The following is a 13,350-nucleotide window of genomic DNA, read 5'->3' on the forward strand; positions in this document are numbered from 1 at the left end:
GCTTCATAATTTTAATAGCTCAGGTGCAGTCTTATGGATCACTGGCTAATTGTGCTGTAATATTTTTCTACAGCAGCTATATCGCTGTATCTGAGCTCTTTCCAGCATTAAGAGACATGATTAACATCTGTCGTGTGTGGCTTTCCCCCCTTCCTCCCCTTCCAGGAAGTGATTGGTGTATTATTTTTCCCCCAGATTTTTCCCATTTTTAGCATGTTTGTACAGCTGAGGCACTTGTATTTGTCTACCCCATCTGATGACCTCTGAACTAGTTGGCTCATTTGGCAGATTAGGAGAAATCTTAATAATATTTGCAAGTCTCAAATGGGTGGGCAGGAGAGATCTTGTAAGAAGTGTAAGAAATAATGAAGATAATTTAATCCTGTGGTAGATACTAAAAAATTGACCCATGTCACCATGTCCTAAACTGCACTGCTGATCGAAGGACATCCTGGAATGCCCCCGGTTTTGCCATTTCTAATGCGATATCACCGTACACCATGGCAGCACTTAGCGAGGGTGCTCCTTAGGCGGCACCTTTTTGTAGTAAGCACTTTTCCTCATCTTCTCCCATGTGGTTTTACCCTCACTTCACATAAAATCAAGGCCTCTGTGTTTATTCTTCCCTAATAATGTATGCATCCGATGGTCATCTGATTTGGCAGGTCTAGGGATGTCAAGCACATGACATTTCTGTGAGTTTTGTGAAGATAAGAAAGCAGGTAGAGGAGCAGTGCTGTGTACATCACGAAAACTGAGGAGAATGAAATATTGCGAATGTCTCCATCAGTGCACCTTGGAGAATCCACTGGGGAGGCTGTAAGTGCTCCACTTGTGGGAAAGGCACTTATTTGGGCTTCATATCAGCCACGGTAACCAGAAGGGGCAAATCTGTAGAAAATAAGTCTGTCTTAAACTTGTTGCGCATAACATTATTAACTGTTAGTATGCTTTTTTAATCATAGTAATGCCTAAAAAACAGTGAAAATAGGTCTGTTTATGCTTTTTTTTTTCAAAAAATATACAAACTGTAACTTCTATTTTTGCAATGATCTTCTACAGCCATTCTCTTTCCTTCTCTTAAGAGAAACATGGAGCATGAAATAATTTGGTTATGACTTTCATTTGGTTACTGACTTGGGGCCACATTCCCTGAAGTCTTTTAAGTTTGGTTATTGCTGTCCTTGCCTTGAAACTGTAGATTGAGAATCCAAAACCTAATCCCAGTGTTTAATGGCTTGGGAGAGAGGCTGGTGGTGGCTCTCTGTGGGTTTTGGTCCATGAAAGCCATTTAACTTTGGTGTTACAGGTTTATATTTCAGAGGTCTAGGTTTCCATATTCATATAAAAAATTAGTTTAGAAGAGACCTTTGGAGATTGCCAGGTTCAGCCCTTGCTTGTATTGAGGCCAATTTCCAAAACAGCTCAAGTTGCTCCTCTAGTTCTCTTTGCCTCTCCTTGTCCAGCATGTGCTGTAGCCCCATAATGCTCTTCATGTCTCTTAGCATCTCTCTTAGACTGAGGCCAAGCATGTGGTCGGGGAAGAGCAAAGCCGGATGCGATATTCCAGCGGCAGCCTGGGAGTGCCGAGCAGTGGGAATAACCGCTTCCCTCGCTCATGCTAGCGCCTTGTTAGTCCTCAGCGCTGCTGACTTGGGTGTTCTTGCACTTTGGTGATCCAGCTGATTTACTGCTGGGGTGTTTTCAAAAGAGGCTATCAATAAGATCAGCTGCAAGGCTCTTGGAGATGGAAATGCTGATCTGGTGCATGTGCGGAGGAAATTCAGTGCCCAGTGAGCTCAGCCTTGTAATATTCTTCAATCCTTAATGAGCAGATGATGGAGAAATCAGCAGTGTTGTATATATCTCTTTAGAGCATGTGAGTAGTGCCGCAGGAAGGCATACTTACTTAGGGAGCTGAACTCGGCTACTGAAATTTCACGTAATTTAGACTTGCGACTTATTCGCATGATCCACTCGAATATTTCTCATGCATTGGTCCTGGAGGGACTCTAAACAATTTATATACAGTAAATTCAGATGCCTTCACTTCTGTTTCAGCTCTGATAACCTTCAGAAAAATACCTTTGAATACCTGTTCCTTATTTTCCAATTTCATTTACCACTGTAAGAAAGTAAGGAAAAAGAACAGGCATTAGATTGCGTAGAAGATAGTGGGAGTTTGCTACCTAAACCTCCTACAAAGCGTTAACCTGCACAGCTTGGCTGAGAGATGGTGAGGCCCTACAGCTCCCTTGAACTGAAGCACAGCCTCGGTGAGGGTTCTGGAGGAACAGCCTCAGCTGAGTCTGCGATCCTGAACTACGCCCTGAATCGTTTCTACTGGTTCTGTATGTTCAGTACCAAGACAAGGAAGGAGATAACTGTCCGTGCAGTGGTTGTTGCTGTGCGTGAGTCAGTACAGGCTTGTAAGTAACCCTGCCTTAATGCACCACCAGTAGAAAATTACATCTCATCTGCTTCTGTGCTTAGCAACAGTGTATTATCTAGCTATTCATCTCGTGTGTTGTCTTCCTTTTCTGGCCCAGTTTACTGTGACCATGAGGATGGCAGCTTGGGTCGGCCTTAAGATAAATCCTTGGTTATCTCATTTTATTATTTTACCACTCTGAAGGCTGCTGTATCCTTTAGTTTTCAGTGGTGCAGGAAACTTTAGCCGTAGACTAGTGAATTCCCATTAGTAGTTCTGCAGGCTGTAGGGGCTAACCTTACCTGATGTCTCAGTACAAACTTTTTTTTTTTTTCTTCATTTTCAGGACCTCTCTGTATCCTAAGTATATTGGGAAACGAGATGGAATTGAAAGGAAGTTGTATCATCCAGAGCTAGCAAAGCAATGTTACACAGAATGAGACTAAAATAATGCTGTGCCCATTCTTTGCCTTCAGGGTGGTTCCAGCTCGTGTTGATCTGCTTCAGTGCAGGGGTAATTTTTCCAGTTTTCAGATGAAGACAGTGTTGGAGTGATAACTTCTTCAGGCTTTGCATCCAGATCTATAAAAGCAGCACCTGTGCTCTCATTTAAAGTAAATAGCCCGAATCTGGGAGTATTTTCAATATGGAACAATATTTTCACAAAGCTGTAATCACTCTAATTACTCTTCTGAACAGGTATCAACAATTTAAGTCAGCAAATTGGAGACAGCTTGTTCAGCTAGTCCGGTAGAGCGTGTAGCTATTTGCCGACGGAAGCAGAAAAAATATCCTTCTCGCTGCAAAATGACGTTCACCTGTTGATATAATCGATGCTGGTAGCCTTCGGGGGAGCTCATGTGTGTCTCTGTCCACTTTGATCATCCCATCCTTCTTGGACTTAGCTCATTGCAGCATTGAGGTGATCTGTGCTTGTTTTTTGTTGTTGTTCTGAAAAAAATATATTACCTTTGTATAGACATAACCAAAGGGTTTAGTACAGTGTCATACTACTCATATTTGTACAGTTTTAGGGCTGAAAGATGACTTATTTTTATTGCTGCCATGGCTTCTTATTCCCTCTCTTTTTTGAGAGAGAGGGAGAGAGAGAAATGAGAAACCAAGGGTTGGTGCCTTCCTTTACTGTTAGGTGCTTAACTATTTCAGAATACTGTACTTAAGTTACATTTTTGAGGGTAAGTTGTCAGGTTTTCATCTGTATAATGTTTATGCTTTTGTTCAGGCAAGATACTGCATAATGCCAAGTCAGGCCTAAGATTGTTGCACCAGTGCTTTAGCAGTGTCTTTATCAGAAACGCTTCACAAAAAGATTCTCATCAAGTTAACTGGAAAAGATGTTTCTTGTCAGTCATACTTATTTTATAATTGTTTATAAATAACAACAACTCTTAACTTGTTTGGCCCCAGTTTTCTGTTGGGTTCGCAGGCCTAGGTTGTCCCATTAACCCTTTTAAAAATAAAATATTAAATATGTGATTTTTTTTTCCAGACCTTTGAAATTTTCCCAGGACTCAAAAGTTATTTGGGAATCTTTTGCAAAGATCTAGAGATGGATTTCTTCTAAAAGTCTTGGATGCGCGCTATGTGGATCTGCTGACTTAAAAGCTGTGTCTTCAGTGCTTGTTTGACATCCTTATTCCGATAATATAAATTTGACTTATTTCTACTTACACTTAATAAGCACTTCTCCCTTTCTTGATGCCAAGTTTTTGTTCATTTTATCCAGCCTCCCCTCTCTCTGCCATGCAATACGTCTCCCTTTCCGAGCTTCTATCTATATTTTGTCCTCAGAACTGAACGAAGGGCTTATTCTTAGCGGGGGACATACCAGCTCTAACCCACGGGCTGCGTTATGCCTGTTGACTGGTGCAGTTTGCTGCCTTTTGGCTAGCAAGAGGACAAATCCTCCTGGTGGCAGGTGTGACAGACCCACATTGGCATGAAATTCAGTCCCATCGTCTTTGAGGCTGGCTCTGTGGCACTGCAGAGAAAACTAATGCTGCGTTGCTGGGAAAGCATTGATTTTTTTCAGATTGCTACCTGTCTAACTCCGAGACGGCTGTTAATTCTGGTGCAGAGGGAGTCAGGAATGACACTGCCCAGCAGCTCCTGTCAAGGCGAATCAATGAGCAGTGGTGCTTCCGCACACTCCGGAATAAATCAAGTGCTTTAGTTGGGAAGTGGGATTCAGCTGAGTCCCAGTTAAGACACCTAAGTCTGCATGCGAACTGCAGAACACGCACCTGACAATATATACCCACGTACCTGTGGTACCTTGGGTTTTAAAAATTATTTTTAAATTACCGTTTCACAAATTAAATTATTAAGCACCTTTGAGAGAGTGAGTGAGTGAATGTGAGGCCAGTCGTTATGTATGTGCAAAACTGCTCTGGTCTTGGAAGGGCTGAACAAGTTGTCATGGCTGTCATACTTAAATGCATTTGGGTCCTTTTCAATTCTCATTAGTGTCCAATTTGATAGACATGTTTTGATTTATTTCTAATATGCAGTGATAGCAGTGAGTGCATCGCAAGTTAGGAAACAGTCAAAATTCCCTGTGTGAGGCAAAGGAGGTTAGTGCTGCTTTACATAACAGGGAGTGATGAGTTGTATTCGTTTCAATCGGGGAACTTCCAGCCTGTCCTGGAGAGCGCTGGGAGTTTCAGAGTCACCCTCCTCTCTATGGCACTGTGTAAGCAGGAGCTCAAAGTGCCTGGAGCCGTAAGATCAGGAGGCAGCGAGAAGGGCCCCGGGTGTAGCCATTGTGGCAGAAGGGAGGCCCGAGGCTCCCCGCTGCCTCCAGGCTCTGCGCTCGATCTGCGTTACGGGGTCGCTGCCTGGCGCGCTGGGGAGCGCCAAAGATGATCCCAGAAAGTCTCGTCAGCTCGCGGCCACCTGAGGTGCTGGGCACTTGCTGTAGCCTGCAGGAGTTTTGATGAGTGGGAAAGTGTTTGAAGGAAGGCAGGAATACAGCACTTGGTCAGCCTTCCTTGGGAGACTAATTAGTCTGACTAATCGGGTATAAATGACTTGGCATAAGTGGTGAAGGAGTCTTAAATAAGCATGCTTGAGTTTCAAAAAGTCTCTTAGCCCTGAGGGATTTTTTTTGTCCCAACATTAACTGTTGTAAATTAAGCCCCACTTGCTTTCCAGGTGTGCCTTAAAATCATTGTAGGAGGTGGGGTGGGGGGGGGGGAAGTTACTTAAAAAGGTAACTTCAGTTGCTTTTCTGGAGAAAGCTAAGTCTTTATTTTTGCATGGGGCCTTTGGTCCTAGGAGCTCCTTGGTTGGTGCTGAGGCAGGTGGAGGGTGGTTTTCAGAGCACATTGCTGTACTCACTGTTCAAGTAACGTCCCCAGGGTTTGGGACTAAAGCTGGGGCCGCCAGTGTTAGTTATCATGCCTTGTATTCTCCAGGGCTCCACAGCATCTTCTAGAAGCTCTCTGCTGTGGCCTGGCCCTTGTCCGACAGGGCCGGCATGGATCACGGCCTTCACACAGCCTTTATGGTGTAGTTATGAGAACTGTGTTCGTGTGTGTAGGCATTACCTTCTTCTTGGAAGTTTTAGCTGCTGGTGAAGCTATTAAAGCGCCAGCGGGCATCAGAACAACAGAGCTTAAATTTAGGGGTTAAACATATTCTAAAAGTACAGAAATGTTAGGGGATACAATTGCTCAGAAGATTAATTTGTTTGCATTTCCCTTACTCATCTCACAGTAATAAGTTTTTAAGAGGACACTGGTTTCATCTAATAGTTAATTAAAATCACGAACTTTAAAAAAAAAAAAAAAAGTGTCCCTATTCTTAGATCTCAGTTTTTACCAGTTTCATATAAACCAGAACACTTGTGTGAGTAAGTTCTTTCTGGTACACATTTGGTCAGCAGTGATGGGCAAGCTTTGACTTTAAAGCACGTTTTTGTATTAGTTGAAAAAATCTGGGTTTCTTAGCTCCAATACTGCAATTTATCTTCTGAGCTTCAGCCGCTAGAGGGACTCTAAACCTACTATCAGTGTAGCTGTGGCTTAAACTGGTGAGCAAAACACTCTGCCAAGCATGTAAGCTTTAAAATGTGTAATGGGAACATATATCAGAGACCTACTTTTAATTTCATAAATTCGAGTTATAAAAATCAATATTTGGCACTGTTTTTGAAGGATAACAATTCAAAAATATTTATATAGTTTAACCACTTGAGTAACTTTTCTTTGCAGGTGAACTCGTGAATTAGTGTACCATCAATGATGGCAGAGCACCCACCCTTACTGGATACCACTCCGATTATAAGTAGTGAAATTCCTCTTCTAACTTCCCCTATTGTTAGTGGGGATGGAGCACAGCAGGTAAGGAAACTTAAATATCTTTTTCTTTTCTTTCTTTTTTTTCCCCACCTCTTTCCAGCAGCATCAGTGACACTTTAAGCATATTGACACATATTGACACTTTAAGAGGCAGTAAGCCTTTATCTGGAATATTTTTGTACAGCACTGGTCATGCATGTCTTGTAGAGATGAGTTCAAGTGAGAAGTGGTGCAGAGAAGACATTAGTAAGAAGTACGAAGCAGAAAACCTGTCTTGTAGAAGACCTCGTTTCTGTGAGGATGGGAGCAGGCAGCTGCTGTGCTGAATCAACTAAGACGCCAGGTAGTTGCATCAGCAGGGGACCTCATGAAGGGTAACAGGTTTCCCCCGATGGTAGGGTTTATTGGTTCAGGTGCAGTGTGTGCTTTAGATTGAATCTTGTTCACAACCGAGTGTCTCGTATGGTGGGGTTTTCTTCTGTTTATTTATATTAAACCTAAGCACTCATTTTGAATACCTTGACTGTTCTGGGCTAGCTAAAGGACAGCTAAGAGGGACTTGCAGTCCCTGTTTTGGAATACTTTAGCTCTGGATTTTTAGATGCCAGAGAAGCATGATTGTGGAACAGCTTCCAAGGGGAAGAAAGGTGGGTGGGTTGCTTGTTTGTTTTAAACAACAGAACAAGGAACAAACAAGGAACACTTAAAGGACTAAAAGTATCTGAACAGACTGAGAGATTATTGCCTGTGAAAGCAAAAGACTTGGGATCGTGATCTGGAAGTTTCTTGTTTTGATGTTTGACAATAATACAAAAAAGTAATTATTTATCACAAGAAAAGGGAAATAATTTAGAAGTAAAAAAACAAACAAACAAAACAAAAACCAAAAAAAAAACAAGGCAAAAGAGACTCCAGAATGAGACTGGAGAGTGGATTGCAACAGTGCTTGGGCTGCAGGGAGATCTTTGTCGCATAGGTGAAGCTTAAATGCAGAGGAAGTTAATAAATGTTAGTGAATAAATATGTGGATAGAAAATGCCAGAACGAAAGTGAAATACTCCAGCTTGCTTTTTCTCCCAAATCTGTTTGCACATATTAGGATGTGGAAGGAGTCATCTGCAGCATTCAAGAGAACAGTTAGTATTTTCTTACATGTCCTATCTTGAAAAATTTAATTTGAAAGCCTTACATACAGAAAAGAACAAAACATGCCTACACAAAATTAGGCATTCCACCACCATTAAAAATATTCTTTCTTCCTACTGTTGTTGTTTAAAACTTTTGTAGACTGATCACAGAATCCTTGAAATTGAGAGAAGCCTTGGAGATTTAGTCCTACCTCCCCCATGAAAGCAGAAACATCTAATGTTCAGGCCTCTGTCCAGTCAAGTTTTGAATATCGCCACTGGACAAGTACTGCCCTCTTGGACATTATAACAGCTTTGTTCATTTCTTCTCCCTTGAAGTAAAATAACTGCTTAGGTTTAAGTGGAATTTTTGAATTTCAACATAGAATCATAAAATGCTTAAGGTTGGAAGGGACCTCCAGAGTTCATCTTGTCCGACCCCCCTGCACACACAGGGTCACCTAGAGCACGTGGCACAGAACTGTGCCCAAGCAGATTTTGAAGATCTCCAGAGAAGAAGGCTCCACAACCTCTCTTGGCAACCTGTCCGATATTTAAACATATGTTCATTGCCTCTAGTCACCTCACTGGGTACCACCAAGAAGAATCTAGCTGTGTTGCCTGTACTCGGCAGCTGCTGCTGCTGCCAGGATCCCCCTCTGAGCTGTCTCTGCTTGAGGCTGAACAGTCTCAGTTCTCTCAGCCTCTCTCTGAGCGTCACGTGCTGCAGTCCCTTAGTCACCTTCGTGGCCCTTCCCTGCACCTGCTTCAGAGCATCCATGTTTCCCTTATGCTGGGGAGCCCAGAGCGGGAGGCAGCCGCGCAGAAGTTGCCTCACTAGTGCAGAGGTGATCACCTCCCTTGACCTGCTGGCAGTGCTTTCTCTTGCAGTCAGGAAACTGTTACTTTTTTTGCTGCAAGAGTACAGTGCTGGCTTGTGGTTAAAATGTCCACCAGGATCCATAGGTCCTTTCTACGAAGCTCCCAAGTCTGTACTGGTATATGGAGTTATTCTTCCACAGATGCAGGACTTGACACTTCCCTTTGAGTTTCACAAGATTCACATCAGCTCGTTTCTTGAGCTGGTCGAGGTCCCTCTGAATGGCAGCACAACCACCTGAGGTATGAACCTTCTCTCTCACTCCTGTTTCCCACTTTGCCCCATCATCCAGGTCATTAATGAAGGTGCTAAACTGTATTGGATCCAACATTGGCCTCTGGGGAATACTGGAGCAGACTGGCCTCTGTCTGGATTTTGTGCCACTAATCATAACTGTTGGAGTTTGCCAGTTCAGCTAGTTTTCAGTCCACCTTTCTATCTAGTCCACATTACTTCAATTTGTCGGTGAGGACATTATGACAGTGTCAAGAGTCCTGCTGAAGTTTGAATAAACTCCATCCATTCCTCTCCCCTCATCCACTAAGCTCATCACAGAGGGCTATCGGGCTTGTCAGGCATGATTTCCCCTTGGTGATTCCAGTCACCTTCTTGTCTTCAGTGCTGGGAAACTGCTTCCACGGAGCTGTGTTTCCTCACCTTCCCAGGTCTCGATCTGGGGCTCACTGGTCTGTAGCTCCCCTGATTTTCCTCCTTGCTCTCCTTCAAGAGAGAGGTGCCAGTTGCTTCCTTCCAGTCCTCGGGAACCTCACCTGATTGCCATGACCTTTCAAAGATGATTGAGGGGATGCAGTACTTGTCTTCTCCAAAAATGAAACTGCTCAAGCTAATACTCTCCAACTTAGTCACGGTCCAGGATTTTGAGTCAGATCTGTCTGTGACTAAGTATTCTTTTGGGAACATTTCATTAAAATAGAAGCGCTGCTTCTCTTTTGCTATCAAGCAGTAATAAAAATGGAAAACAAGCAAAGAATTTGATCAAAAGCAAAGTCATAGGAGTTCCTATTAATCTTAAAGGAAAAACATAATATATGCTGTAGATATCTTTTTAGCACCTGCTCTTAAGAATATTATATACAATGGAACTGATAATGTTACTGTTGAGGGAAAAACAACTGCAGGGAGCATTAGATAGGTTTTCAATGATGAATAAAGCAAATCATGTTCTTTCTTAACTTCATGGTAGCTGACAATTATGCCACAGTGTTGGCTACCCTTTTGTGTTCTAGGGTAAGTGATGAAAGTTACATATTAGTTTCAGTTTCCCTCTTTGCATCTAATACGTGACTCATGAACAATCTGCAAAGTCATTTAGTAGCAGGAAACTACTAGCAAGCCTTCTTACGTCCATTGATTTAGAAACCATCAAGAAGTGGAAATGCTTTTTATATCCGAAAACTGGGAAATCCAGAATTACAGGTATTGCTTACTTTGCCTGGGTTGTCCAATTGAGATTTATGCTGCAGGAAGATTAGGTCACTGGGTGATTACGCATATTTTGACATTACAGAAGCAGGATACACTATCATATGAAGTGGGATATATTTGAGAAACAAGTAGGGAGCAGGGTAACTTTTAACATTTTTCATATCTGTTAAAAATGTCTGAAATACCCATTGTAGTCCTTATTTTTTTCTGTAACTTTTTGAAGTTACTGTGTATCTCTGAGACATTATAGCTACATTAATATCATTTTGTGCTTCGTGACTTTTTGTAGTAAAGACTTCTTGTTACTGCCATAATGAGTTCTAGAATATGACAGTGAATTCTTTTGCCCTCATTATGAGGTTATTCTCATTTTCTGAAAAAAGGGGTGCTTCCTTGAAAATATGAAAACTTCCCTAGATTCCTGTGAAACAGCACCATGCTGCTGGATTGTATAATCGGTAACTTAATGTGTAGTCTGGCAGAACTTGTGTTCTCACCATCAGAATTCAGAACCATGTTTTGTCTATATGTGTTCGCTTTAATTGGGTGTTGGTGGCACTCTGGCTCTAAAAATAATTAATCCTACTCTTAGGCCTGACTGGGGAAGAAAGTTTTAAAAATATTATCCATATGCATATATGCACACGTGCTTTTGCTCTATTGCACTCTTTCCTTCATGGCAGAAATTGTGAATTTTTGTTCAGCTGTGAAACAGATGAGACTGCAAGAGAGAGGAAAAAACCTATTGTATGTAAAGATAAATCTTACCAGAATTAATGACTTTAATTACTGTGACTTAAATTGCTGTAAAATGCACTGTGTGGTTATTGTGGCAGAATGTAAAATTGAGATGCTAAATGGCTGTGGACCATTCAGTGCTTTTCTGGAACAGTTCACATCTTCAAGGTAATCAATTTCAGGTACTTAAAGTTCTCCTAGCAATTTAAACTTGAAATAGTAATACAAATATTTGAACATGTTATGATGAAAGGTCATGCGCTTCAAAGAGTGGAAGTGCCTGATTAGGTTAAAGCTGTGATTTTCCACCGTGTTTTAAAGCAAAACAACCCACAAAGCAGGAGGAATGCTCATGTTCAGGCTGAAACCATGTGGAATTTAGCCTGTATATTAGGACTTCATGTTGACTTTTGTATGCAGTTCACTGTCATTCAGTGCTGCTGTGGGGGATCTGCCTTTTGTGTCCCATGGAAACTATAGTTAGTCTCACAGGACATAACCAGAAAGGGAAGAGTAAAGAAGAAAGCCCTTTAGCTCCTTTCCATAAAGCACACCAAAAAATACTTCTGCATCTTCTCACCACCATGCATGACATGAGAAAGGGTAATACACTGTTTAAATTTTGGTTGTAAGATTGGAGGTGAACCATAGAATTGGTGTAGAGACAAGGCGAGACTGGGAAAGCTTGGTATGAAGACAGGAGTGATTGCTCGGCTAAGGGTAACTCCTGCCATGAGGCCTTGCTGGTTGTTGCCGAGGTTGGGCAGGAAGAGTGTGTGTTGTTATGTAAGCCATGATCCTTCCTGGTGAGGGAAGGTAAATTCGTGACTGAGAAGAAAAGAAAAACGTTCAAACGACTTTAACACACGCCTTGTTTTCTTGGTATTAGACTGTGAAGTTGGTTTGTCTCAATTAATGCTGCATTTCTATTGCACCCACCGTTATTCCAGGACAATTAGGTAAAATGTTGACCTTGGAGTTTTGTGCGGTCTTTTCATCTCATTAAAGCTGCCAAGTGAAACATCTTCATATAAACTTAGTCCTTTTCATTGTCAAAGACCGTAGAAAGCACCTGTAGCTGTTAAATATTTTCTTTTTTTTGAGGATTAGGAAACAGCACTTAACCTTCAGTTACCTTTATTTATCAACAAGATCCAAGGATAAAGCGATACGTGTAGCTTGTGGAGCTGATCACTTATTCTCTGAACTTTATTCTGAAGTTTTCATGCTTAAGGGGATTTTCAGAGTCTGTATTTCCTCCTTGCTATTGCAAAAGATTTTTTGCTGGGTGTTTTCTTCTTGGAGAAGAAAATACATAGCTGAGACCTTTGAACTTTTGCTTTCTACCTTCTGGACATTCTTCATTTTAAGCTCTTATCATTGTAAGGTAACTATTTTGCACAATGGTTGGGTATTTAGCTTTCATATGCTAACATGGACAAGGTCACTTCCTTCTACTCCACTTCTCTAAGCTTTCAGAGTTAACATTTCTGTTATCTTCAGTAAGCTGGTGGATGCAATTCAGCATGGATAAGTAACAAAAAATGCTGGTGACTGTAGAGAGGGAATTCTAACTGTTTGCCTGGTGATGGGGTGTCAGCTGAAGATTAACAATCAGATAGTCTTTGTTTTAATGGTTGTGCACAAGTATTAGGTCTTTCCTTAGTGGCAACTTAAAAAGCAAATGTTGGAGACATCAAATGAAACCAGCAAGTGGTGACATGCATTTCTGTGTAAGCAGCTGAGCCAAGAGCAACTAGAAACAGAACAAGTGTTATAGGGACCCATCACTGTTCCTACATCTTTCTCTAGGGTGCAATCTTTGTCTACTGTTGCTGGTGAGATGTTAGTCTAAATGGACTTTTGGTCTGATCTGATGTAATTACTCTATTTCTAAGGCTAACTTTTTAATATATTTGTAACAGAAATCAAACACTGATGTAAAATTTGGTCCTTTTTTTTTCTTTTTTAAGGAAGCAGTTTCAAGATTTGGAGCTAGGTCTCCTGCCTACTAATATTATTCTTTGAGAGGCAATAAAAAGTACATTCTTCATGGAAATCAGAACAACAGACTGAGAAATTGGTGTCCAAAGAAATATCTGGCCAGTTGATGCAAGTAATAGCCATTGAACTTCCACCTAAAAAGGCTGCATTGTGTGTCTCAGTCGACCAGTGGATATGGACTGAGTGCAAAAATGTCTAACAATCTACTTTGTGGACTCACTAATGCAATTAAAAAGAAAAGAAAAAAAAGTGATTTAACTGGTGAAATACAGAACTGTCTTACTATATCATCAGACCTCAATCCTGAACCTGTTTCCTGGTTGGGAACCAAGGTAGTCAACAAATCTCTACAAAATCAGATGTTTCTGATCTTTTGTGCATTCAAACTTTATTTGCCCAGTA

The 13,350-nt window shown here is 41.4% G+C and overlaps 1 protein-coding gene across 2 annotated transcripts in view; it reads left to right on the top strand.

Annotated features, from left to right (window-relative positions):
• Positions 1-13,350, top strand: part of FNDC3A (fibronectin type III domain containing 3A) — a 103,941-nt gene that overhangs the window by 8,941 nt on the left and 81,650 nt on the right. For both annotated transcript variants that reach the window (XM_088522166.1, XM_088522165.1), the window contains exon 2: positions 6,667-6,795. In XM_088522166.1, coding sequence (XP_088378292.1) covers positions 6,694-6,795 — 102 coding nt within the window. In that variant the 5' untranslated portion in view covers positions 6,667-6,693. The remainder of the gene's footprint in view (positions 1-6,666; positions 6,796-13,350) is intronic.

Source organism: Tinamus guttatus, unplaced genomic scaffold, assembly GCF_059628265.1.
Source record: "Tinamus guttatus ecotype Peru unplaced genomic scaffold, ASM5962826v1 Tinamus_guttatus_pri_ptg000150l, whole genome shotgun sequence".
NCBI lineage: Eukaryota > Metazoa > Chordata > Aves > Tinamiformes > Tinamidae > Tinamus > Tinamus guttatus.